At 55.5% G+C, this 27241-nt stretch overlaps 1 protein-coding gene across 1 annotated transcript in view; it reads right to left on the minus strand.

Annotated features, from left to right (window-relative positions):
- The window catches only part of GLI2 (GLI family zinc finger 2), a 255907-nt gene that overhangs the window by 8386 nt on the left and 220280 nt on the right, over nt 1–27241 (minus strand). The window contains exons 6-11 of the mRNA XM_060302608.1: nt 15569–15770; nt 13758–13971; nt 12339–12461; nt 9092–9226; nt 4758–4907; nt 689–853 (exon numbers count right to left, since the gene is read on the minus strand). Coding sequence (XP_060158591.1) covers nt 689–853; nt 4758–4907; nt 9092–9226; nt 12339–12461; nt 13758–13971; nt 15569–15770 — 989 coding nt within the window. The remainder of the gene's footprint in view (nt 1–688; nt 854–4757; nt 4908–9091; nt 9227–12338; nt 12462–13757; nt 13972–15568; nt 15771–27241) is intronic.

Genomic DNA, 27241 nt, shown 5'->3' on the forward strand with positions numbered 1-27241 from the left:
CATCCACGTAAACTCACACACACACGTATGTAAACACCCATACGTGTACATATACTTACAAATACATATTCACACACCCACACACATAATACATACATCCACATCCACACACATGCACATACATGCTTGCAAACACACATACCCACACACACCCCTATCCAAGGCTAGCTCTCGTCTTTAGACACTCTGAGGGGTTCAGATACCTTTGGGAAGTCCTCGAACTTCCTACCAGCACTGGAGCAAGTCCCTTCGGGGTCCAAAATGTATCAAAACGTTTAGAAACATCCTTTCCTGAGTCTACCTGAGTGATAGCAGTTGAATGGCTGGGCGGGGACCGGAAGGCGGGTACAGAGCCACCATGAGCTCCCACCCGACTTTCCTCCCTGGGCTCCCTCAGCCCTGCCTGGGGTTCTGGCTACCTGGAGAGACAGAGGCTGCTCTGTGCTCCACGCGGGGAGGGACCGACAGCTCCGCAGGCCCGGGCGGCACGAGCGGCTGGAGCGTGTCATCCGCGCTGCCAGCCTGTGGTGGGGGGGACAGGGCTGCCGCTGCATGCTGAGTCCCCACACCAGGGGGCGGAGGGAAGTGGCACCTGGCCACCGAATGGCCTACGGGTGCCTAGAAGCCGTGGGATGAGGGTGATGCATTCACGCACGTGCCCGCTGCCCGCCTCCCTGGGGCCGGGTACCTCGTTGGAATGGGTGCGGTTCTGGTGCTTGGCGCGGTCCGAGGCATTTGAGAAGGCTTTGTTGCAGCCCTCATGCTCACACACGTACGGCTTCTCCCCTGTGTGGGAGCGCAGGTGCGTCTTCAGGTTCTCCAGGCGGGAGTAGGCCTTCGAGCAGCCCTCAAACTGGGAAGAGGCGGGTTCAGTCAGTGAGGGCGCCCCATATCCACCGCAGTGAGCCTGACCCGGGGGCCCGCTCTGCCCCGCACGTGCAACCAGGCGCACGGATCTCAGCGACAGCATTACCTTCCTTCCTGATTATATAAATGACACGTGGCAAAAACGTGGAAGGGACAGGAAAATGACACCGTCCACGGCCCAGGGACAGCCGACACCCAGGCAAGTCTCACTTTGGGGACTCTGCAGTTCATCCCCGCACGTTTTTCAAACCCAAATCGGGAACATCTCAAGCGTTCAGTTACTTATTCTGCTCGTTAAAATCAACAGCACATTGTAAAGACTCTTCCCATATGATCACAAACTCTGTAAATGTTCTCGTCAACTGTTTCCCAACGCCACTGCCTGATTAGAACTGTTCTGTGCACTGAATGTGCTGAGAATAAAATCCAGGGTCCTCTGCGTCCCTGAGGGAGCTGGCCATCCTCGCCCTCGGTCCCTTCTGCTCCCCGACCCCGCTGAGCTCTTCCCGGCGAGTGGCCTTTGCGCACACTGTCCCCTCTGGCTGGAACCTCCTTCCCACCCCCACCCACCCCGGCATTGGCTTGGCCCACTCCCTCTCAATCTTTGAGGTCATCTCCTCCGAGAGCAGTTCTCTGATTTTCTTAATTATAATACCACCCTTTTCCCTTTATACTCCCTAACACAGTTTATAATTATCTTAATCATTTTGCCATCTGGCCTTCCCACTAGGATACAAGCTCCCGGAGAGCAGGTACTTTCTGGGTCTTGTTCATTTCTGTGTTCCTAGGACTTAGCGCCTGGCGAAGAGAAACACGTGCAGCGCTCAGTAAACATTTTAGGAAAGGAAGAGAAGAGGGAGCCAGAGACAGGGGCAGGAAGGGAGGGAGGGAGGAAGGATCACTGCAGGGGGCACCTATTCCAAACACACCGCAACTGCATCCAGTGTAGCTGTGAAAATTGCCCCCAGAATAACACGTAAACCCCAACAGGAACTGTCTCGTTCTTCACATCCTCCCCTTTACTCCTGACCAGTTTGACTGGGCACACTTGGCTCCAATGCCTTTTCTTCGTTTCTGCAGTTCACAGCTCATATCAGAGGGCTATGGTTTGCTACCACTCGGGGTGTTAAGAAAATAACTTGCTGCAAAAGATCCAGAAGAGCCAGAACAATCTTGCAAAAGGAGGACAAATTTGGAAGACTGACACTTGCCAATTTCGAAACTTACAACAAAATTATGGTAATCAAGCTACTGTATAGCACAGGGAACTATACCCAATCTCCTGGGATAAACCATCATAGAAAAGAACATAAAAAAGAATGTATATATGTGTATAACTGAGTCACTTTGCTGTACAGCAGAGATTAACACTATTGTAAATCAACTGTACATCAATTAAAAAAAAAAGACATTGTGTGGTACTGGCATAAGGACAGATGTATCGATCAACAGAAGAGAACTGAGAGTTAAGCAATAAACTCATACATTTAGGGTCAACTGGGTTTCAACAAGGGTGTCGAGACCATTCAATGGGGAAAATACAGTCTCTTCAACAAATGGGGTTGGGACAACTGTGTAACAACATGCGAAAGAACGAATTTGGACCCTTATCTCACACCCTCTACAAAAATTAACTCAAAATGGATTAAGGACCTAAATGGAAGAACTACCTTACTAAATGTATACATGTATATATTTATATAAATAAAACTATACTTATTAACTATAAAACTCACAGAAGAAAATATAGGGATAAATCTTTGTGACCTTGGATTAGGCAGTGGTTTCTTAGATACGTCACCAAAAGCACAAGCAAAGAAAACACTGGACTTTGAGAAAATTTAAAACTTTTATGCTTCAAAGGAAACCATGAAGAAAATCAAAAGAAAACCTACAGAACGTGAGAAACTATTTGCAAATCAGGCTCTAGTAAAATTACTACAATTCAACCACAGAAAGACAAATAACTCAATTTAAAAGTGGGCAAAATATTGGAGTAGACATTTCTCCAAAGAAGATATACAAATGGCCAATAAGCACACGAAAAGATGCTCAAAATCATCTGTCATTAGGGAAATGCGAATCAAAACCACAATGAGATGCAACTTCACACACACTAGGATGACTAGGTAACTGAAAGGCAGGTAACTACAAGTTTTGGTGTGGATGTGGAGAAATCAGAACCCTCACCCATGGCTGGTGGGAATGTAAAATACTGTCACCTGTTTGGAAAAGAGTCTGGCAGGTCCTCAGAAAGTTCAACATAGAGTTACTCTATGACCCAGCGATGACCCACTCTATGACTCTACGACCCACTCTTAGGTATATACGTAAGAAACTGAAAACATAACCACACAAAAACTTGAACGTGAATGTTCATAGCAGTGTTAATAGCCAAAAAGTGAAAACAATGCAAATAGCCACCAACTGATTAATGCATAAAAAACTGTGATCTGTCCACAGTGGAGTATTATTTAGCCACAAAAAGAAATCAAATACTCATACATGATACTACACGGAGGAACCTTGAAAACATGCCAAGTGAAGGAGAAGACACAGAGGCTACACATTGTATGATTCCATTTTTAGGAACTGCCCAGAAGAAGCACGTTGATAGAGACAGAAAGCAAATTAGTGGTGGTCAGGGGATGCAGGGGAGGGGGGCACGGGGGTGATTGCTGGTGGGTATGGGGTCTCTTTTGGGGAGGTGTTGAAAATGTCCTGAAATTAGCTAGTGGTGAAGGCTGCACAAGTTTGTGAATTCGCTCAAAATCACCGAATTGTACATTTTTTTAAAAAGGGTGAACTTTATGGTATGTGAATTCTATCTCAATTAAAAAAAACCAAAACCTTGCCAACAAAGGTAGTGTATTTCATTGAATCCTGGACACCACCGATTTTAAGACAGACTGATTTCAGAGTCATTAAAATGAGAATGAAGTGTGTGTCTCAGAATCTATGAAATACGGTAATTCATAAAGAGCAGTTCCCAGAGGCCTCTGTCACAGCCACAGGAGTGCATCACAGGGCCACCGCTCTTTGAAAGAGGGAGCAATTCCTGTGTGTTAAAAAAGGGTCTCACCTATATTAACGCATATATGTGGAACCTAGAGAAATGGCACAGACGAACCGGTTTGCAGCGCAGAAATAGGGACACAAATGTAGACAACAAACGTATGGATACCAAGGGGGGAAGTGGCAGGGGAGGAGGGGTGGTGCTGTGATGAACTGGGAGATTGGGATTGACATGTATACACTAATATATATAAAATGGATAACTAATAGGAACCTGCTGTATACAAAAATAAATAAAATTAAATTAAAATAAAGGTCTCACCAAATATCGGGCTGGCCAAAAAGTTCGTTTGGGTTTTCCCCGAACTTTTTGGCCAACCCAATAGCGTCACAAATCCTGTTGACTCCATAAGGGAGACTGTCTAAAAGGTCTTATCACTGCGTTCCCACTTTTAAAAAAAACTCAACCAAAGTGACTTTTAACCCGTCATCGCTCAATCTGTGACTCTCCAGTGAAACTCTTTTCTGTGCAGAGGACAGGTTGCAGCGAGCCACCAAGCTGGCCCCCTGCCCAGGGTCACCCAGTCGGGTGAGGGCACAGCTGCGCCGTGGGGCTCCTAGTAACACAGACACAACCACAGAGACACCAGCACGCCCCCCCACCCCCCGCAGGTACCGAGATGCACACACTGCCCCACAGGGAGAGTAAGCGAAGATCTGGGGCAGCAGACAGACAGAAGAAGGGCCCCCAGGACCCAAGACTGGGCGGGGGCAGACAGGACACCCTGTTGGCAAGGCCTGTCCCAACGCTGTTCACCAGGTTTGCCCACACCAGCCCCATCAGCTGGCCGATGGGCCGGCCCGCGGCCACTCACCGTGCACTTGTGGGGCTTCTCGCCCGTGTGTCTGCGCATGTGCACCACCAGCATGTACTGCGCCTTGAAGGGCTTCTGCTCCCGCGTGCAGGCCTGCCAGCGACACACGAACTCCTTCTTCTCCCCGTGGATGTGCTCGTTGTTGATGTGCTGCCGGGAAGAAGCCCACGGGGAAGGGTGAGCCCGTCCACCCACCCCTCCAGACCCCACCTGGTCTGTGCAGACCAGCCGCCGCATGGGCCAGCATCCAGGTGCCGGCCACGCCTCCTCGTGAGTTATCTGGGCTGCATCTTCCAATTAGTCATCAAAGTGACCCTCCATGATGGTCAAAGACACCAGTCTGGGCTCTAGGCTCTGGTCTATGGAGAACTGATGGTTATGATGATACTTCCAGGCTGCAAACAGTAGGCACTCATTAGCTGCGGCGGGGCAGACATGCACACAGTGGGGGAACGAGCAGCCTCTCCCAAGCTTGTCCCTATGGCTCCAGAAATTTTTAAATAATATTTTTGTTTCTCTTTTAGGCCACGAGGCTTGTGGGATCTTAGCTCCCCGACCAGGGGTTGAAGCCTGGCCCCGGCAGTGAGAGCACCGAGCCCTAACCACCGGACCGCCAGGGAGGTCCCTAACATTCTTACCGTAACAGAAACATAAATGCATCCTCGTCTCTCTTTTTGACAGTGACCCATGAGATGACAGCTTTGTCCCCTTTTCACAAAAGCCCAGGTTGTGAAAGTAGCCTGCCCAGGAGGGAGCTAGAGTCTGACCCTGACCGTGTGCCCTGGGCAGTGTGTGAGGCCGCCCGGGGGACAAAACGGCCCAGGAAGGCAAGGCGGGACAGCCCAAGACATCCAGCTGATCCTGCAGTGGTGGGGGGGGCCCTCGGTGCTCGGAGCGGGGGGGCATCCCGGGCGCAGCTGGGAAGTGCATGGCCAGAAAGCCTTCCCTGGACGAGTGGGCCTCAGACCCACCCCAGCCAGCACTGCCCTGGTCAGGAGCATGGGGAGAATTTTTCTCTTTCTCTCAGCCCCTGCACCCACACCTTCTGGCCTCTGCCCTGGGCCCATCACCTGTGCGCCCCCCGGGGGCAGTTTCTCCCTGTGACGGCAGCAACGGGCCACGGAGGTTTTCTGTCACAGGTAGCAAAGCAAGCCGCCCTGAGTAGGACATTTGGTTTTGTTACTTGCTTTCATGATTTAACTGAAGGCTGCAGTCCTCACTGGAGCAGGGCTCTTACTACTGCTGAGCTTTGGGATGTGTTGATACGTGGGTGGGGCCTCAGGACCTTTATGTCCTTCATCTTTCAGGTTGTCTGTTTAACTGGGGAGTGGGAATGGTGGCATCTCTGCCACCATATCTGGACCCACACTGTCCCATTTGGTGGCCATTCTCCGCTTGTGGCTGTTGCACCCCTGAAAGGTGGTTGCTCCCGACCAGGATGGGCTGTAAGTATAAACCACACACCTGTTTCAAAGACTGAGAATGAAAAAAGGATGTAAAATATCTCAATAATTTTGTGATATATTGACTGCATGCAGAAAGGATAATATTAGGTATTTTGGGTTAAACAAAATATTGATACATGAATCCAATTAATTTTACCTGTTTCCTTTCACTCTGCTTAAACGTGCCCCTAGCTAATGTAAGACTACCTGTGGGGCTGGCACTGGGGCTGGTGGTGTCTTTCTATTGCACGGCGCTTCTGTAGACCTTTGCAACCTACAAGGCTGTGCCGGAGCTGAGCATCTGGGGTCCAGCAGCATCTTCTCCCCGCAGGACAGAAAACCGCTGGGCCCTCGCGCCCTGGGTGACAGGCTGGACCATCATGCATCCAAATGCCGACATCAGAGCAAGCAAAATCTATGGCGCTTTGAACTTCCAGGGAAATCTTACTATATTAGCCTCACTTTCCATTTTGAAAGCCTTTCAAATGATAAAAATGCTTCCTGACAATACCTTTTATTTTTTTCTTATTGGTTTGCTTAGCAACAAATTGTTAATAATTGACTAGGGGCTCCACTTCGCATGCGTGCCCAGGCCATCCATCTTCCCAGGGAGCAGAGAGAGAGACGGAGCTGAGCAGACCAGCCTGCTCCCCACACCCCAACACAGGAACCTGCTCCTTTCAGGGCCAGGTGCAGACAGTCACCCACAGCCCCAGGACCCAGGCAGGAGCCTGCAGCTGGAGCCCTTCTTCCCACGTCTGGAGCCCCTGCCTTTACTTGAGGAATCCCCTCCCCACTCTTTAGGGCTGACCACTCCTTCCTGGGCATCTTTTACATCCTCCCCTCCACCTCTCTGCCTGCAACCCCTCCGGCTCCAGATCTTCTTTTATCCCCCTTTCATCTATCTGATTTGTCCCAAAGCTCACAGCTCCAGTGGCCCCTACTCCACCTCAAGACTTGTTTAACCCGAAGAGGTGTTAATATCTTGCAGGCGCTGGCTGGCTGAACTAATCTTATTTCCCTCTTTGCATTGGCGGCCAGGAAGCTCCAAAAAAAAAAAAAGATATGTATGTGAACTCTAGCTCAGAGCACTTGGTTGAAAAATTATGTTTGAGTCCCAGGAGGATGAGATAAGACCATGCTTTACAGGCTTGACGTCAGCAGCAATGGGTTTGCTGAGAAATTCCAGTCCCCTGGGTGAAAATTGGGGGAGAAAAACCTCAACACCAAAGAAACCTACAGTCTTTGAGAGCAAGCCCACAAGAAAAGGAAGCAGGGGGAGTGGGTGGTGTCTTAAATGTTGATTTCACAGAGCTAGGGAGGACGTGGCTCTTGTGAGATGGCTCCTGGGTGTGACCAGCGTGTGTGTGTGTGTGTGTGTGCGCGCGCGCGCGTGCGCGTGCGTGTGTGAACAGAAGCCATCTGGAGGATTCACGCTCAACTCCGGACAATGCTTGTCTTTGGTGGTGAGAAAGGAGAGGGTAGAGGGATTTTTACTCTACATTTTATATACTTCCATAGTGCTCAATTTGATTATAAAGAGAACATGTTTATATAATACTTACATAGTTTTTAAAAGATTAAAAAAATGTCAGGTAGCTAACTCAGTTTTACAATTAAATTGGTTAAAATGTAAGAGAGTTGCCGAGTGGGGATCTACCCAGCATTTGAGCTTCCAGCTTGGTGTAGATTCATCTTTATAGACACTCACTCACCAAGGAGTGTGTGTTGGGGTTGGGGGAGGTTTATTCTTGACTTTAAGTTCTTTTCTGGACGGAGAAGAGGGAACCACTCGGGGCCGGCCTGGGGAACAGGGAGGAGAAGCCAGGAGGGAATGCCCGTGTATGGAGGGTTGCTCTCTGCTAAGTGCTTATGCTGGTATCATGGTCAACCTTCACCCCTCTGTAGAGTGGGCTTCACCTCTATTTACAGGAGAAAAAACCCGAGGCTCACAGAGGTTCAGTCACTTGTTCAGAACCACTTGGCTAGCTGTGGTGGAGCCAGGTTGGAAGCCAGGCACCTCCTACCTTGAGCTCCTGTTCCTGCTGTTTGTACTGCATGAGTGAGCCCACAGTGGCTGCTGTTGTAGAAAGTTTACAGGCAGACCCTGAAGGGCACACCCAGCTCCCACGGCCTTCTCTGATCTCCTGATCCGTCAGTACCCAGGCATCATACAGCAGTCCCCTCCCTGTATGGGTATAAACACCCAGCTGCACCCACGTACACTGGGTATCTGTGCATGGTCTCCAAGAGGAAATGAGCAACTCCTCCCTCCATGGGAGAAACTTCTTTCAGGTTTCAGGGTCAGGTTTGTTGTTATCTTGTGGATGCTGGCTGGCTTACCTAATCTTATTTCCTTCTTTGCATTGGCTGCCAGGAAGCTCCAGAAAAAAATAAAAATAAAAGAAGACCAAGCTCAGAGCACTTGGTTTTTTTTGTTTTTTTTTTTTTTTTTTTGCAGTATGCGGGCCTCTCACTGCTGTGGCCTCTCCCATTGCGGAGCATAGGCTCCGGACGCACAGGCTCAGTGGCCATGGCTCACGGGCCCAGCCGCTCCACGGCATGTGGGATCCTCCCAGACCGGGGCACGAACCTGTGTCCCCTGCATTGGCAGGCGGACTCTCAACCACTGCACCACCAGGGAAGCCCTGAGCACTTGGTTTTTAATACTACCTTTACTTTGGGCTTCATTTTATTGTTTCTTTCCTTCTAATTTTCCATTATTTTTGTTAATCTCTTGTACTACATACGTATTTATAAGTCCCCTTTTAGAAACAAGCACGGCCTCCGTAAGTAATCACGCCTTCCACCCGCGCAGGAGGTGGCCCAGGCATCTCCGGGGCCCCTTCTCTCTAGTCGGGGCCTGGGCTGGGCCGCTCGGGGGCTTACATGCACCAGCTGCTCCTGGGTGTCGTACTCCTTGGTGCAGCCCTCCCAGCGGCAGCTGGTCTCGTAGATGACCACCTCAGCCTCTTGTTTACAGTCATCCCGGTCCAGGTCCTCCTTGAGGTCAGCCAGCTGCTCCTGGGGTGGGGGGGCGGGGGGGGTGCAGAGCACACACACACGAGCCACATTCAGCCACCTGGCCCCACGGAAAGGTCACCATCAGCCCCGTGAAGGCTGTGCTGAGGACCCGTGGGCTGGTCTAGGCGGGGCCACGCCCGTGCTCACATGCACATCACACGCATGAACACACAAGCATGCACACATGCTGGCTGGCCCTCAACACGGAGTCCCATCAGTCCTGGGTCAACGGCCACGGCAAGGAGAACAGGAGACCGGAGGGCAGTGACTTTTGCTTATCTGGTGGGGTTTCCCTGGGGAGAGCTGGGGCAGGCCCCACGGGCTCGGGGGGCGGCAGGCATTTGTATTTAGAGTGTGTGCGGGGTCAGCTCCTGTCTGGAGGCAAGAGGAAACTCCACACGCATTGGCCTGGCCTCACCCTCTACTGTCCCCTCCTCCCAAGGGCACACATGGCACTCACATACTTTCCCAGCATCGGGCTTCCCTGTGACAGCCCTAAAATGCGGGTGTTTGTATTCTGGTATGACAGCTGGGCACCCTGACGTTCCAGCAGATGCCGACCGGCTCCCTCCAGGACACAGTGAGTTTGTGGCCGCCCACATCTGGGCTCATGTCTCCCAGCCACGATGGGGCCCATGTATGCCCGTTTCAAGGTAAAGGAAAGGCCCCTGAGATGGGCCTTCCATTGATCACAGGCACCCGAAATTCCTTTCAAAGAGGACAAAGGCTTTTCTTCCCGAACCAGCAACAGACTGAGGGTCAACCCCACAAGGCCCCCCATCCCAGCTGATGCCAACAGAGCTGGCCGGGGGCAGCTTCCAAGCCGGGCACACAGGACAGGCTGAGTGGTATCAGGAGCGGGGACACGGGGAGAGGCATAGATGGCCAGGCTGGGAAGAAGGCCCGGCGAGGCCCTCCAGAGCAGGCTGAGGCCTCCCCAGTATCCCCTAGCCTGTGGGTCGGGCTCAGAGCAAAGCCAGGCAAAGGGGCAGACGTTAGGGGGACCTGCTTTACTTCTAAACTATTTGTAAAATGGCAGGAATGTCTGTCTTTCAGAAGAGCCTCTGGGGAAAGCATTTATAGCTCAGGCTAAGCGGAGACAGACACCCTCTCCCCAGAGACAGGCACCGCAGTTCCCAAAGGCTACAGGGGCTCAATGAAGCGGAGGCTGCAGCCTCCATCTCAGCCTCCCTCCTGAAGTTGAGTCCATTTCTCGGAGCAGAAACTGGCCTCGTGACCCACCCCCCGTGGCCAGTGCAGACTTGCACCCCAGACTGGCTTTCCACTGGGGCTGCAGAGGGCTCTCCAGGGGGTGGGTTCTGAGTGTCGTCTCCCAGAGCACCTTACAATTAATGCACGTGTTCTGGAAAAGGAAAATGACGTGTTGTCCAGTAAGTCCCCGGGCAGTACTGGGTCCACATTAAAAGGAGGGGCAGGAATGCCTCTTTCCCGCATCTCTAGCCGTCTAGCCCTGGGAGGGCTGGGGCCTCCTAATGCCTCTGCACTTGCAGAAAAACTGGAAATAGACGTATTACTCCTCAAGCTGCCTGCCCTGCTTATTTCAGAGAAGACAGGAAGAAGCTGCCACATGGACGTGATCCGAGGAGAGTGCAGGGGCAGGGGGTGGGCCTGGGCCTCCAGCCAAGCAGCACCCCAGCCCAGGAACCTGAGGGCGGAAGCTGAGAAGGGATCCGTTCTGTTGCATTTGCTGCCAAGAGAAAGCAAGCCCGTCCACCTTGCAAATGAGTCAGGGAGCCAAGGAGTCAGGTCAGAGTCAGGACACTAAGTGACACGGTGACAACCTCCGCATGATAAACGTCTGTCCTTCCATGACACGAGGTAGGAGCGGAGCTGGGCAGGAGGGTGGGCTCTGTGCAGCCCCCCGGGTTGAGGGGGCTGGGCGGGGGACTCCCTGGCACTGGGCGCCTCCCCGCAGCCCTGGCCCCACGGCTCCAGTGAGTTTATCTCCCGTGGACACTCACCGTCCTCATCAATTTCAACAGCCCCTGATGATGGCCAGCCACGTGGAAACCATGCATCACGCAGAGATGCTCTGGTGTCAGTGAGGGGAGAAGAATTTGTCACCAACCTCTCTGTTTGCCTGACAATAACAGAACCCAATATTTCATAAAACTTAAGTGCCTGGAGCACGCCCTATGGTTTACAGGTTTGATAAAGGATGGTCCGGCAGATGTAGGGGAGACGGGGACCAGAGGCCCCGAGGACCCGTGGTGTCATAGCTGTGGATTCCGTAGTAATGGGTGGAGACCAGGCTGCCACGAGAGGCCTGCCCCAGAGGTCAGCATGCATGCCGTCCCCTCCCCTGGAGCTGGGGCTGTGTGCCCGTTGGCTTGGTGTTGGAATAAGTGGCAGGATCTCCAAAGAAAGACACATGCACTAGGGTCTCAGCCCCACAACAGGCTCATTCTGGGCTGCGGGATGCTCTGTTCCTTGCCTTCCCGCCAGCAACTGTCCCCCCTCCCCTCCCAGGCACTGTAACACTCACCCCCTCAAATGTGCGTTGAGTCCTTAGAAAATATTCTCTCTCAGCCACTGCGCACCAGGCCCTAGGCAAACCCGGTGACGCAGAGCCAAAACAGGCACTGTGCCCAAAGTGCCACCTCTCCAAAGCTTACTGTGCAGTGCACAGTAGTGACCTAGAAGCTGGGTGGTGGTGGTGGTGGTGGTGTCTGGGCACATGTGAGTCCTACTATTCAGGGAATAGGGTGGGGTTCAGATTTCCAGGGAGAGGGCGCAGACGCAGGGGGCCTGAGCCATTCAGGGGCCGTGAGCAACTCAGTTGGCCTGGGGCTTGTGCTGCAGGGACAGACAGCTGCAGCCCTCCCTGCCTCCCCCCTCCCCCTCAGGTAGGCATTTGATGAGCACATGTGAGGTGTGTGCGGGGAGCTGGGGACACAGTTCTGGTCCTCCCTGAGCTTCCTGGCGTGCCTGCCCTGCCCTCTCTGGTCCACTCACTCACTCACTCACTCATTCATTCATGCAGGCTGCCGTCCATTACCCACTCTCAACAGGGTCACGGCCCCAAGGCAGCTGCCCCAGGAGACGAGGCCCGGCCCCAGTTCGAGCCCGGCCAGGACGGCCAGCAGGTTACCTGCGTCAGGGTCAGAGGCGAGGCTGGTCGCAGGCCCTCGGCCTCGGTCTTGACCTTGCTGCGCTTGTGAATGACGAGGGGGTTGACGCTGCTGCTGACGGCTGACTCGCTGCTCTGCTTGCTCTGGGAGAGGGGAACACAGGGGGGCACCCCAAAGTTCTGCTTGGGCTTTACCCTGGACTCTCCGCACTAGGCCGTCCAGGCCAACACTTGTGTTTGCAGTTTCAGAAACTGAGTCACTGCACAGCTTGGTCCTCTGGCCTGGGGCACAGCCCGGGGAGCCCAGGGCCGGGCCCACCAGCACCCTCCTCCCTACCACGCAGCCCCCCCCCCCACAATGGAGATGGAGCAGAGACCCTCTCTTTGAGAAATGCTGGGGACCCCGCGCCCGACTCAGCGGCCTCAACTTCTCAGCCCTCCCAGGCAGGGGCGGCTCTGGGTCTGAGGACAACAGGGCCGGCCAGTCCAGGGAGCGGGACAGAAGAGCTTGGTTCCTCAGGACAAGCGGGTTAGAGTTGCGGTGTCAGGGGATGTGACAAAAGCCGACAGCCACCGTCTGGGGGAGGTGCTAGGTGGCCGCCTGGAGCCCTGGGGAGAACTTTCTAGAAGAGGGCCACTCCTAGACCGCACGGCCTCTGGTCTTTCCTCCCCAGCACGTGGTCACCTCTGCCCTGCCAGCTGGGTGGCCTGGGCAGCTGCTTCACCTCAAGGATGGTCATCGTGAGCGCTAACCAGGATCCAGGTGGACCCAGGCTCAGTGACCCAATACCGGTGGCAGCCCCACTCTGCAGGGGTGTGAGCTCAGGCTGAAAGAGCTTTCAGGTAAGTCAGGGTTCAAAACACGATCTGATTCTGAGGCCTGCGCCCTTCCTACTATCTGATACTGTCTCTAGGACTCCAACTGCATTTTCTCATCTGCAAAACAGGACTTTGTTCATTCATCAAATGCTCATGGCACCGAGCATGCCCAGTGCTTGTGAGCCGGCCCGGGCATGTCAAAAGCCCGTTGGGAAGGTCGAATAAGATGGCCTTGGGTAAACTCATCTCTCAAACTAAGCCGTACAATATTAATTACCTGTTTCAGCCATCCATGTTACATGCTGTGTATGAGGTCCCTGTATGATGCCTGACTGAATACTAGGGTTTCTCCATTTAGTCGTTATGCTTATTGGACAGTCAGCCAAAGAACTGAGGCTGGGTGCTGGCCCATGGTGAGCGAGGGCAGTGTGAGGACCCAGCCCTGGCCTCCTGACTGGGGATCCAGCCTGAGGCCCGTTTGATCACGTGGCCTCTGCCCAGAGGTACGGTGCCAGCCAGACCCGTGCCCAGAGTCCTTCCACATGTTCCTGGCATGAGATGGCCATGATTGGCCTTCGCTCGGTGCAGATGAGTGCCTGGTGGCCCCCCGCCCCCACCTACCTGGTTGGCATCACTCAGACAGTTGCTGCTGCTACTGAGCTGCGTGGATGTGGCATTGATGGAGGTGAAGGCCATGGGCTGCTGGGCCAGGAAGGTGGGCGAGGGCTGGATCAGGGGTGGCGTGTGTCCGAAGGCCGAGCCCAGGCCCCGCTGCTGGCTCAGGATCTGCTGGTAGGCCACGGGGTTGATGGGGTGGGGGAAGGTGAAGGCCGGGCTGCAGAGAAGGGCAGACAAGGTGATGGAGAGGGGTGGGGTGAGGTGGGGGCAGGACTCTGTGAGGCTCACGCTTCCTGGACAGACAGGACGCTGCCCGGGGATCTGGATGGGCACGCTGCTGACTGCCCCGTCACCATGGCTTTACCCACTCAAGCACCCGTGGCTCCCCACTGCCGGCTGTCTCAGGCCTCCACTTCTGTGCATAGCCCCCAGGCCCTGCCCCAGGACGCAGCCTCTGTCCCTGGCCCTTCACTGCTCTGTTGCCTGAGATGCGCCCCTGCATCGCTGATGCTCCCTGACTATTTGAACCCCGTTCTAATGCCCCCTCGTCCAGGAAGTGTGTCCCGAGCCCTCCGGTTCCCACTGTCCTCTGTCTTCTGAGCTCTACCACGCCACCTGCATACGGGCCACTCTTTCCAGAACAGGACACTGAGGGAGAAATGGTGCCCTCCGAGGCTAAGCCACAGAAGATGCCGGGGCTTCCTCCTTGCTCTCTGGGGTCACTCCCTCTGGGGGTGGGGGAGGGGGAGCCAGCCACCATGTTGTGAGGACGCTCAAGCAGCATGTGGAGGGGCTCCCGTGAAGAGCAACTAGAGCTTGTGCCAACAGGCCCAAGGGCCAGCCATCCTGAAAACAGACATCCAGGCCCAGTCAAGTCTCCAGGTGACCACGGCCCTGGCCGACATCTGGACTGCAGCCTCGTGAGAGACCTGAAGCTACGCCAGTCTCATGCTCCTGACCCTTGGAAATGCTGCGAGAGGCTAACTGCTTACTGTTTGATACTGCGGGGGTTTTTTTTTGTTTTTGTTTTTTTGTCACATAGCAAAAGATAACTGATATAATTGTTATCATCCCTTATCTCCGGGTCCTTGGGCTGAGCTCTCTTGGCATTCCTAAGCTCCTCTAACCCTGGCCTCTTTCAGGAGGGCCAGTGTAAGGACATGGGTTTCAGCCAAGCTGGCTGGGGTCTGAGTCCTCTGAACAGTCAAGGGCTGCACAGAGGGGACGGGGCGGGAGGTGATGGTGAGGTCTGCGTGTGCTGTGACCACAGAGCGAGACGTCTGCCGGCCCAGAGACATGCAGGCCAAGCCAGTGTCAGAGCTGCAGCAGTCCAGTGCTGGTCAGTGACACTGCTGAAACACTAGGAAAGTCCCCTTTGACTTCATGATGGAATTTTTCACGACAGGCCCGATAAGGGTTACTAAAAAATCATTTGGTGGGTGAAAAAGAGGCCCATGAAGATGCACTCAAATGTTGGCATGTTTCAGTGTCATCATTACTGGTTTTGAATTCCTAGAATATTCGCAAGTAGACTGACTTACAAGTCCTATAAACAACAAGGTCCTCCTGTAGAGCACAGGGAGCTCGATTCCATATCCTGTGATAAACCATGTGGAAAAGAATATGAAAAAGAATGTATATACGTGTATAACTGAGTCCCTTTGCTGTACAGCAGAAACTAACACGACACTGTAGATCAACTATATTTCAATTAAAAAAAACACCAAAAACAAGTCCTGTGTTTCTCCCGGGATGCCAGTGTGGACCCTCTCCACTGGGCCCCAGCCTGGCCCCGGCTCGCGGGCTAGGCTCACCTGAGAGTGCCGGCCGACAGGTGCCCGTAGGAGCCGCTGGCAGCCGAGCTGCTTCTCGAGTTGTTGATGTAGGCCACCAGCGAGTTGGGCGAGGTCCGGATCATGCGCTGCAGGTCAAGGCTGGCATCCGAGAGCGGGGAGATGGACAGCGCCCGCTTGCGGCTCAGGCGGGGCGTCACCCGGGGGCTGGAGAAACGCGACACTGCAGGACAGCCAAGCCAAGGCGCGTCAGCAGGACCGCACTTGTGGGGGTGATGTGACGGGGGAAGGGGACTGGGGGGGGACAGTCTGATGGGCACTGCGGATCTGCCCCTGTCCAGCTGGCGGCTCTGGGGCACAGGCCTCTCTCGGCCTCAGTTTGCTCATCTGTATGATGGGCCTGGTCCACACCTGGTGTGCTGAGGATCTGTGTTAGTGCCTGTCCTGCTAGGCACACAGAGGCCGAGACCGGGTCCAGCAACGCCTGAGGCACAACAGCCAAGTCACAAACCGTAGGTGACCTGCTTGGTGGCCTCTCACATAGGGAACCCACCAGTGAAGCCAGCAGCGGGCCAAGAAGCATGGCCCGGCCAGCGCCCAGCAGCCCCTCTGCCCCTTCCGGACCCTCCCAGGGGCAGCCACCAGACTGGTCTCTCATCCTCAGCTTAGCGTTGCCTGTTTTGCGTATTTGCCTATTACATAAATGGAATTATCAATGCTTTTTCTCAAACAGCTTCTTTTGTCCAACATTATCGGTGAGGTTTCTCCACGCAGCTGTGTGTGGCAGGAACCAGCGCCTTTTTTATTGCTGTAGAGCATCCCAGCGGGTGACTTTTCCACAGGAAGGAGAGGGAAAGGAGCCACGTGCTCCAGGGTCGCGGATCACGTTGCGACCAGGATCGCCCCAAAATGCCCTGAATGGACGTTCGCCAAGCAGAGGCCCTAGACTCCTGGCCGGTCTGGGGTGGGGAGGACAGAGGATGCCATGGCAAAAGGCAGCCTGGCAGCACGCAGACGGCTCTCCAACACCGAGGTCCTTCCCTTCTGGAGTCGCCTGGGCCTCGGGGACCTGTTGCCTTAAACATGCATGCACGCACGCACACGCCTGGTGCCCTACCCAACTGCCTGTGGGTGCGCTCTCCCCCTCCCCATACGTACACACGGAGCTGCAGGGAGGGAGGAGGGCCTGCCCCCAGACCGGGCTCCCCGCTCCTCAGGACCAGGGGCCCCAGACCGCTCCTCCCGACAGCCCCTCCTCTCCCAACCAGGGTTCTGGTCTCCCCTCTGGGCACACAGCAGCCGAGAAATGGTGTGACCACATCGCTGGACAGGAATCCACATGCCAAGGTTCCCACCCTGTCCAGACCCTCCTTGGGCCCGTTTCCTCTTTGTAAAGGGTCCCCAAGTGCCGACCTGCAGGGCTGTGCTGAAGAGCGCCTCGGCACCCACACCTGCACTCAGCGGTCCCCGGGCTCGTGATGCCCACCTTTCTCCCTCCTGCCTGCTCAGCCCTGCCCAGACCCCATAGGGTCCCCTCCTCCAGGGAGACGCAGGATGTCCTGGCTGCGGGGTTGTGAGTCAGTGTGCTGTCTCCACCACTGCAGGAGAACTGAGGGCAGGAGTGATACCCTGTGACTCTCTGGGCCCGCATTCCCAGGACCAACCGACCCCCTAGAAAGCCCACTACCACCACCAGAAGCAGCCTCGGTCGAGCCCCTGCCCACTGCCCCCTGCCCTGGGGGTCAACCACGCCCAGCCCTCCCCCGACCCCATCCTCGGCTGGAAAATCTGGGAAGCCCCTTTAAGACTGGGCCACCAGAATCCTCCGGCTGGAAGGGGATTCTGGGGTCTTCTTTCCTAACCATCTCCTTTGTGGATGAAGGATGCTGGGTCCAAGACCAGCTGCCCCGGGTGGGTACCCTGTACGTATGTCTGTACAAGTGCACGCGTGTAATCATAGACTTTGTTTTCAACCGGAAAGGATGAAGCACTTGTAGGAAAGCTCCCAGCTGGGAGAAAAAGTTGAGTTACTCAGGGTATTCTTTTCCTTGAACATCTTTGTTTTTGGCCTGCCGTTGATTCTGTTGGGTTCTGAGGCCTGGGGCTTACAGATCTTTTAGCAAGCAGAGCTATGGTGGGTTCACGGAAGGTGCTCCCATTCGGTGAACACCAGCTCATTCTGCCCCGCAGAGGGGCCTGGGAGCACGGCTGGCACCCAGGCCAGCAGGTGACACACTCAGGCCGTGTCACCACCTTTGTCTTGCGGTGGGAAGGACCCCAGCCCACACGCCTAGGGACACAATGTCGCACAACCTCATTCTGCCTCACAGGGTCTGACGGAGCGGCCCCTCCCCAGCCAGCGCTTGGGCTGTGCTGCAGACACGACCACCCTTCTGAACAAGCATCCCGCACCACAGAGATGTGCCCTGGCCCATGAGCAACTAGAGACGGCGTGTGTCCCTTTGGTGTGGTGTTTGGATAAGTCCCTGCTTCTGAATTCTGGTGCACAGAATAACCCAGCGACAGCCACCCCTTAGTGACATTCAGACCCACTGTTGCAATGAACGGCCATCACTGCCCCCCGAAATGCAAACCCAGCTGTGCAGATAAGAAAACGAGGCTTGGGGACGTTAGCGACTTGCTCAAGGGCAGGATTTGAACCAAGGTCCAAAGAAGCCCTGCTGTGTGGTTTTTCTCTGTCCTGCGTGTACCTTCAGAGAGGTGGGGAGAGGCAGGGCCAGGAAGACGCTCTCAGCACAAACAGCTTTTAAATCCTCACTTTAGCGGCTCTGATAGTGAACTTCCTGACAGCCAGCTGCCTACCTGGCCTCCTGCGTCTGAAGGGCAACCACAGTTCAGCCCAGCCCTACCTCCTGTAGGGCTGGGCTCGGCGGGCGCCCGCCACCCATAGAGCAGCAGAGCGGGGGACCCGGGAGTTGGCCTGACACCCCCCCCCCACCTCCTTCACAGTTGCATCTCCCACTTCCACCAGCCCAGCCCCCCACTTGCTTGGGGCATCCCGGGGCCCTTAGTTAACTGCTGTCTGATACACATTCCTCACTGCGGCCAAATCAGATCATGTCTTTGCATTTGCCCGCCCCAAACCTTTCCAGAGCTCCCACTGCTATTAGGAAAAAGGCACAAGTCCTCAGTGTGGCTTACCCGGTGGCTCCGTGGGTGCCCCTGACTCCCTCTCCAGCCTCCTGCACAGGGCCTTTGCACATACTGCTTCTTCTGTCTGCAGTGCTCTGCGCTCAGCAGGGTCACCACTTTCCCCAGGAAACCATCGCTAACATCCTGGAGTTGGGCAGGTCCCCCGGGACACTCTCAGGGCACCACGGTCCCCTCTCTGTGGATAGGTGCGGCTCAGGGGAGTTCATACCTGCTTGTGTATGTCTGGTTGCTTCTGTTTCTCCCGCCTCTGTGAACTAGGGACTCGGTCACCCTGCTCACCGTTATATCCCAGCACTGGGATCCGGCTGGCTCGGTGGTGAGTCCAACCGGAGATGCCAAAAGCCGGGCGTGGGGCAGAGGCGTGGTGTGTCAAGGGGCAGTGGACGCTCAGCCACCCAAAGTCAGTATTTACTGAGTGCCCCGCGGATGCTCGGGGCTGTTCTAAGCATTTTCAAGTATAAAGCCGTTTAATCTTCACAACTGTCTTATAAAGAAGGAACCATTATGAGCCTCATCTTACAAAGGAGAAGACAAGTAGCTTGGCCAAGGCCACGCGGCCGGGGGAAGTAGAGAATGATTGGAAAGCAGGCAGGTGGACACCAGAACCGCCGCCGCACTGCCTCTGCTCAGGTGGGGAGGGTAGCTATCAGGGGAGGGCTCTCCTGGGTGCAGGGGCCCAGGACGGGGACACACACACATACACACACATACCCCAGTGGGGGCACACAGACAGCCTGACACTTACTGGCTGCCCTGGGGTGCATTACTCAGCCTGCTGAGCCTCTCTTTGCCCATCTGCAAATGGGGGCAGCATGGTAGGTGTGTCCTGAGTACACAGGGGCAGCACCATGGACAGTGCCTCGAACCCAGCAGATCTTCCAGAATGAAACTGTGAATGAACACGGCTTCCTTAGGGGCCAGGAGGACTCTTTGGTGAGCAGGGTGAGCTGAGAGCTAATCATGGAGAAAAGGACAGCAAATCTAGAGAAGACGACTGAGCCACAGTGGAGGACATCTGTCCCTAAACACTCATCCGCCTATCCAGGTGTCCTCCAAGCTTCTTAATTCTTATCTACTGGGTTCACTCCTTGTTCGTCCTCACTTTAAAGGCAACTCTGAGATATAAAAGTGAACCTTCTAAAAGACTCCTGTTACTTATGAACTGTGTGGTAAATGGGAAAATACAAGATGGGGGGTAGATGTAATATCATACAAAGTAAGAAATACACACACATCTTTGCAATGCACTCAAAAAAAGATTTTGCTACTAATATTTGGATTCCCACCCTCTCGTGCGCCCCTAACAAGATGAAACAGGCCAGATCTGACAGTGATATTCATCTCTGTTATTCCCTCCCCTCAAGGGAAATATGTTTATTAATGCGCCTCTTCCCTTGATAAATTACTAAATAGAAAGAAAAGCCTGGCACTCATTTCCCGTGGCTTCTCCTGTGATTTATGACCAGGATTGGCAGACGCGTCATGTCCATTCATCTGTGGATGCCCCCTTTCTGAGAGCCGACAGCCGCTGGGTGACCAGCCACCTGCCTGCCCTCACCTGGGCAAACGCCAGACGCCACCTGACCTGGATGCTGTTTTGTCCGCTAGTTCTTTCTTTTGCTCCTTCGCGCGTTAGTTCACACACCCACCAGGCCCTCCTGCAGCAGCCTGTTTGCCAGGCACAGGCCTTGATGCTGGGGGAGCTGCAAGCAAGGATGCTCAGCCCCGTCTCCTGGAGCTCAGCATCTTGGTGGGAGGTGACAGTGGTACGTGTGGCTCTGGGCAGGATTGCTAGACACCACCAAAGCAGGGTTACCCCAGGTTACCCCAGACTGCTCGTGGGGGCGGGGGAATCTCTTGCCCTGGGATAGTTGGAAAGGGCAGGAGATACAGAAACAGGCCCGGGACCCGGGCAGACGCAGGTTCTGACCCTGCCTGCCAGCTCTAACTGGGTATCTTTGGGCGAGTTGCTGGACCTCTCTGGGCTGTTTCCTCACCCAGAAGATGGGCCCAGAGCGCCCACCTCAGGGTCACTACAGACTACCGAGCAGCGTAGCGCCCACCATTCCGGATGGGCCTCCCGTGGGCCCGGGGCCGGGACGCGCCTTCCCCGGGGCCGGCAGGGCACAGCCTCGTGGCAGGGCTTGTGAGCCCTGACCCCCACTGCTTAGGGAGCATTCCTGCACGGCCCAGCCCCTCGCCCGGACTTTCTGGACTCACTAAGGAGGTGCTCTAAGGAAATCCAGCCCGAGGACTGGACCTGGCCCACACTTGGCTGTTCACACCCGCTCTTGCGCGGGAGTAGAAAGCACCAAGGCTCTGGAGCCCAGAGACGTGGGGCTGAGGCCTACAAGCACATTTCCCAGGCCTATGATGGAGACAAAGCAACTTAGGGCTCTGGGCTCGAGGCTGCTCACCTGGAAAGTGACTTCATGACGCGTGTCTCACGAGACTCTGGGCTGGCTTGCCAGATGAGCCGGACACACCATCTGGCCTGAGCCTGCCCTCAGCACCCTGCCCCCCGTGTCCCTCCCGTCGGCAGGCTGGGTGCGGACGCCCTCCCAGAACGGGGCCTCTGGCAGCCCCTCCGTCAGCTCCCCTGCCTCTCAGTGGCGTGATCGGTGTAACTGGTTCCTGAGACCTCCCCGGACCCGCAGGCAGCATAAGGAACGGGTGTCAGAACGGAGGTGACATCCGAGTGAAATGAGTGTCAATACGACAATAAAATACACAGCTCGTAGGAAATATGGGCTGTAAGCAGACAACGTTTCACTCGGAAACATTTCAAGCTCCTCAGCGTGGTGGGGCGTGGGGTGGCGGCTGCGGCTCCGCCGTTAAATCACCAATACTCAACGGCATCACGCGAGAAAATTCCATTTTAGGGCCCCAGTGACAAGCAGCGACCTCCCTACTGCCTAGAGGACCACTAGGCAGAATAACCTCGGACTCCCGGACTGGTTATCTATCACCTTCCAAAGCCACATCACTCCTCACTCTTCTGGCTATAAATCAGCCTCCTTAAAGAACAGGGGCAATGGGCCTTCACTGACCACCTGGAGGCCAGGAGGCTCCCGGGAGAGGGAGGGCGGCTTCTGCTGGAGATGCCCCTTGTCCCGCCCACAGCCCGGCCCTGTGCTCTGCGGGGGACGGAGGGCTTGGCTTTTCCATTCAGCACGAACCCCTCCAACTCCAGCCTTGCCGCTAAGGCTGTGGCATCTTCCCCAGCGTAGGACACACACACGACCCAAAGGAGATTGTTTAGGCATCACGGAGACACAGACGGGGACATCTTCCCCAGATATTATGGGGTTTCCCACTTCAGAAAAAAAAATAAAGTTCTATTTTAAGGTGAGTCTGTTAAAAATATAAGACTAAGTAAGTTATCGTGTAGGTGGCACTTGGCTAAGGTAAAACTGCTGGTGGTTTGCCAGCGGGTGGGCTGGGGACACTGCTCTGCCGGATGTGGACCTGGGTGGCCTTCCTGACACCCTCTCCCCAGGCCTCCTCACAGCCGGGTGCCCCTGGTCTCCACACCCCAGCTTGACACTCATCACCCCTGGGATGTTCTCTCCCCCATGGCTCTGCCTCCTCTTGGAATGTGAAGTGCAGGTGCTGAGGAAACAGGCTGAGTAGGCGGGGCGGCCTCGGGACAGGAAGCTTCCACAGAGCAGGCCCCCTGGGGCACCGCGAGAGCGGGGCTTGGAATGCTGTGTTGCTAGCACCTGGCACCATGCCTGGCACGTAGTAGGTGCTCAGTAAATACCCTCATTCATGAATGAATGAGGAGAGTGAGTGTGCGTGTGTATGCTGTGTGCGTTTACGGTGTGGGTGTGTATGTGGTATGTAGGTAGGGTGTGTGTGTGTGTGCACGAAAAAGAGAGAGCGAAGAGACACACACACGGAGTCTCCCCAACTCCGCACAAACTCTCAGGGCCCCTGCACGGGCAGAGAGCTTACGTGTCCTCATCATGTTTATGGGCAGCTTCCTCACGTGAACACACATGTCCTCAGAGCCTCAGGGCCCTTTCCCAGGTGGTCCCATGAGCCCCGCTGCCCGGGCCCCAGGCCTGCACACCTTTCCCTGTGAGAGTCTGAGCACAAAGAAACTTGACTGGAAGACCCACTCACACCTCCGTGGGGTGGACAGAGGCTTCCCGGGAGCATCTCTCCCCAGACCCGTGCAGCTGGGACCAGCCGAAAACACCAGAGCTGGTGGGCTTCCCAGTTCCCACGGTTCACAGGAGGGGAGGGGCCAGGGACCCCCCCCCCCACACACACACCCAGAGGCAGGCCTGGGCCCGAGTCTCTCGGGGCCACGTAGGCATCGGAGCTGCACAGAAATGCCTAAAACTTTAAATAGCGGACGCAAAAGTTCTGGCTGAAACTGGTTTGGAAAAAAACTAAGTAACGGCAAATACAGGAATTCATGCTGGACTTCACTCTGATTTCCTTGGAGGTAAGTGATGGGAACAAAGGAAAAGAAACCACCCGTTCCTGATGTTCACAGGGGTTTGTGAAAATCCCCGGGTCACCACCAACCCCCATCTCAGCCCGAGAAACCCACGTGTCCGTCCAAACCAAGGCTGGAGGTGGTGAAGCTCCACTCTGCGCCTGAAGCCCATCACACCCTCAAGACCAAGGCAGAGACAGGATGTCGGGGGCTGTGCTGAATTCATCAGGGCGGCTCCCACGCCCACTGGTGAGCCCACCTCCTCAAGACCGCCCGACCCCCGTGTCTCAGATGCTCAGCCCAGATGCTGCCAAACGCCGAGCGCCCCAGAGCAAAGCTGCCTGTCCCCTTCCAGGCTCCCTGCAGGCCGACAGCTGCTGGCCTCGCACAGTCTCTTCGGATTTGTTTGCATGTTTCTACCCCAGGTTCTTCTGTGACTGCTGCTCCCTCCCTCCCTCCCCCCACAAACACAGAGCCCTGCTCCTTGGCAGGTGCTCCTGGACCTGTGGGGCTCTGGGTTTGTGAAGACAGAGGGCCAGCCAGTTACAGCTGGGGCCCCTCGGGTCCTGCAGGTGGGCGGAGGGAGATGCAGAGCCCAAGGGGAGCTGATGCGGGCGGTGGCCCGGGAGAAGTGCTGGCTGACCTGAGTCCTGGGACCTGGTGCAGGACGGAACGAGGCCAGCCTGCGGGGATGGTGGACAGGTGCAGGGGCGCAGATGGGGAGAGACAGGCTGGAGGGAAGGCTGCTGGCCATGTGGTAGAGTCTGGGTTTCACCCCGAGGGTGATGGGAGGGGCGGAGGGAGGCTGAGCTGGGAGCTGGCTGGCACAGGACTGGACGGCCGGCGGGGGTGCTGCGAAGGCAGACTTGGCAGGTCTCGGGTGGGCTGGCCTGGGGGGGGTGGGCTGGTGGTGAGGAAAAGGTGTCCAGGAGGAGGTGTGGCATGGGGCCCAAACATGGGGTGGACGGTGGTGCTGACAATCGGCAGACAAAACCCTGCAGAAGGTGGTAGATTTGAAAGAGGGCAAGGATACCGGTGGAAAGAGATGGAAACCAGCACGCAGGCAGCACTGACTGTAAACCTGGCACCGAGCCACGCTCACACAGCATGCAGGGCATCACCGTCCAGGCCCCACCGGGTCCCAGCAGCACCAGCTGTCCCAGAGAGGACGCAGCTCAAGCTGGCGTGGCCTAGACCTGCCCGCAGCACCACCATCCCTGCAGCACGCTGGCTCCAGCCCAGCTGCTCTGCCCACTGGGCTCTCCCCCAGGCCATGGCTCACGGGGCCCCTCAGATGTGCTGTGCTGCCTGGGGCGGTGTGCATGAGGGAGAGCCTGTGATGCTGGTGACAGACGGAGCGGGGCCTGGAACCCTGACTTGAGGCCTGGGCAACTCCCTGGATGCTGGGAACCCCAGGGAGCCCATCTTACGGCAGGGACGGTAATTCTGGCCTCGGAAGGGGGCTGAGGGGAGTCACCCGGGGAGTGAGCATAAAGACATCACACAGGCAGACCTCACCCGGATGCTCTCACACGTGCACACAGCGGGCGCTCACACGTGCTGACTCGGCCTCTCCCGCCCTCTGGGGACACCGGCCTGACCAGACCCCTCGGCCGTGGCTTCTCTGTGTCTGCCCAGATGGCCTGGTGCCACCCAGCCCAAGGCCTTGGGAGGCAGACATCGCTTGGGGAATCTGATGTTTGGACAATGGCAGCAACCTTTATGCCCTGTGTTGTCGCTGTTGTCTGAGTAGCAAGCGCACGTGTCCTCCCCAGGGCCCTCCCGCTCCCTGTGGGGGGCACCTGCAGGGCTGTTATGGGGAGGAGAGACAAAAGCATGTAGATTTATGCACTCAGGGGGCCGAGAGGCCTCACTGCACCCCTACACTGTGTGCCCATCCTGGACGAAACACCATCCTGGGGAAGACACAGGGGCGAGACAGACCCCGGGACCAGATTCTGGTGGCATCGTTTGGTCGTGCTGCGGGTTCCCTTCAGGGCAGGCTGAGGGTGACATGGGACAAAACCCACAGAGCTGGCATTGGGAGGACTGCCATGCTCCTCCCCAGTGACACTCCTGTGGGGGAGGGCAGGGAACGCTGCAGGGGAGTGGTGCTTAGGGACCACTTGAGATGGCCCCTGTAAGTGTGAGGTGAGCAGGGCAGAGAGACGGTGAGACAGGTGGGACCTGGGACCCTTTGCCGCAGTGCTTGCACCTGGGCAAACATCTTCTTGAGCAACAAAGTACAGAGAATCTATAAGGGACTAAAAACAACTGGTGTATATGCGCAGTTGGGGCAAATTATGGACAAGAAGATACAGAAAGACCAAAAACCCAACTGCCACTTCTGAGGAGCCTGGAGCAAAAGCATGTACTGCGCATGCCCCCTGCACTCAGCACCACCAAAGGGGTGGGCAGAGCACCGAAGCCACCCCCCCCACACCCCCCCATCCTCACCCCATATAAGGAACCAGCTCCCTTCCCCCGCCTTAGGGAGCGAATTGTTAGTTGTTTTCGCCCTCCCCCCACCCAGCTGCAGCAGGAGCCCCCATAAAGCCTCGCCTGAATTCTTGTCTGGCCTCTAGTCAATTTCTATTGATAGAGGAGGTCAAGAATCCTGGTTGGTCACAAGGAAAGGAGGGGAGGGAGGGGGCATCCAGAGGGACTTCCTGGAGGAGGTGAGATCTCAGCCAGGCCTTAGGAAAGGAGGGGCTTGGCTTTGATCCAGCCGATAAGGTGGAGTTGCAGTGGCTGGTGTGGACTGGACGCCCAGGGCGGAGGACTGGGGCACAGGAGGTGGCTGAGGGGTGCAGGGGCCCCCCCAAGTCTTGCAGCCCTGCCTGGCCCCACGGGACTGCCTGCAACCCAGCAGGTCTCCTGCAGGTTTCTGTCTGCTCCCTGCCACCAGGGAGTGAAAAAGGGCTTGAGGAGGATAAATCTGCAGGAGCCGCCTGCCGGCCCCTCGCTGTGGCTTCCGGCCCTGCTGCCTGGCCTGGATCCCTGGGGGTCTCTGGGATGAGCTCCAGGACCGGCAGGTGGAGCAGCACTCACTGGGGAGGCGGCTCCATCTGACCCCAGGGGCTGGCTCGTGGTTAGGGTGCAGTTGCCCCTGTAAAAGCAGCTGTGAGGATGGCTGGGGGTGGGCGGGGGACTTGGTACCTCATGGGCACCAGGCACCTCTTCTCCCCAGAACGCCCGACTGGCCGCGCCCCCAAACGTGCCCAGCCTGCAGGCCCCGGCTCAGTTACTGACAACTCTGTTCTCCAACTACTCAGGCCTGAGGCCCCAGTGTTGTCCTCAATGCCCTTCTTCCTCCCTGATTCAACATCCCATCTAGGAACAAATCTTGTGGCTCTTCCTTCAAAATCCATCTGAAACATGACCGCTCCTCCCACCTCTGCCAGCTGGACGGCCTGCTTCCACCTTGCCCCTAAAGCTGTTCTCCGACCAGCAGCCAGAATGGAATTCCTTTTAAGAATAAGTCAGGTCTTGTATGCAGAAAATTATAAGACATTGCTGAAAGAAATTAAAGATGATACAAATAGATGGAGAGATATAACATGTTCTTGGATTGGAAGAATGAACATTGTGAAAATGCCTCTACTACCCAAAGCAATCTATAGATTCAATGCAATCCCTGTCAAACTACCACTGGCATTTTTCACAGAACTAGAACAAAAAATTTCACAATTTGTATGGAAACACAAAAGACCCCGAATAGCCAAAGCAATCTTGAGAACGAAAAACAGAGCTGGAGGAATCAGGCTCCCTGACTTCAGACTATACTACAAAGCTACAGTAATCAAGACAGTATGGTACTGGCACAAAAACAGAAAGATAGATCAATGGAAAAGGATAGAGAGCCCAGAGATAAACCCACGCACATATGGTCACCTTATCTTTGATAAAGGAGGCAGGAATGTACAGTGGAGAAAGGACAGCCTCTTCAATAAGTGGTGCTGGGAAAACTGGACAGGTACATGGAAAAGTATGAGATTAGATCACCCCTAACACCATACACAAAAATAAGCTCAAAATGGATTAAAGACCTAAATGTAAGGCCAGAAACT

The sequence above is a fragment of the Globicephala melas genome, chromosome 7 (genome assembly GCF_963455315.2).
Source record: "Globicephala melas chromosome 7, mGloMel1.2, whole genome shotgun sequence".
NCBI lineage: Eukaryota > Metazoa > Chordata > Mammalia > Artiodactyla > Delphinidae > Globicephala > Globicephala melas.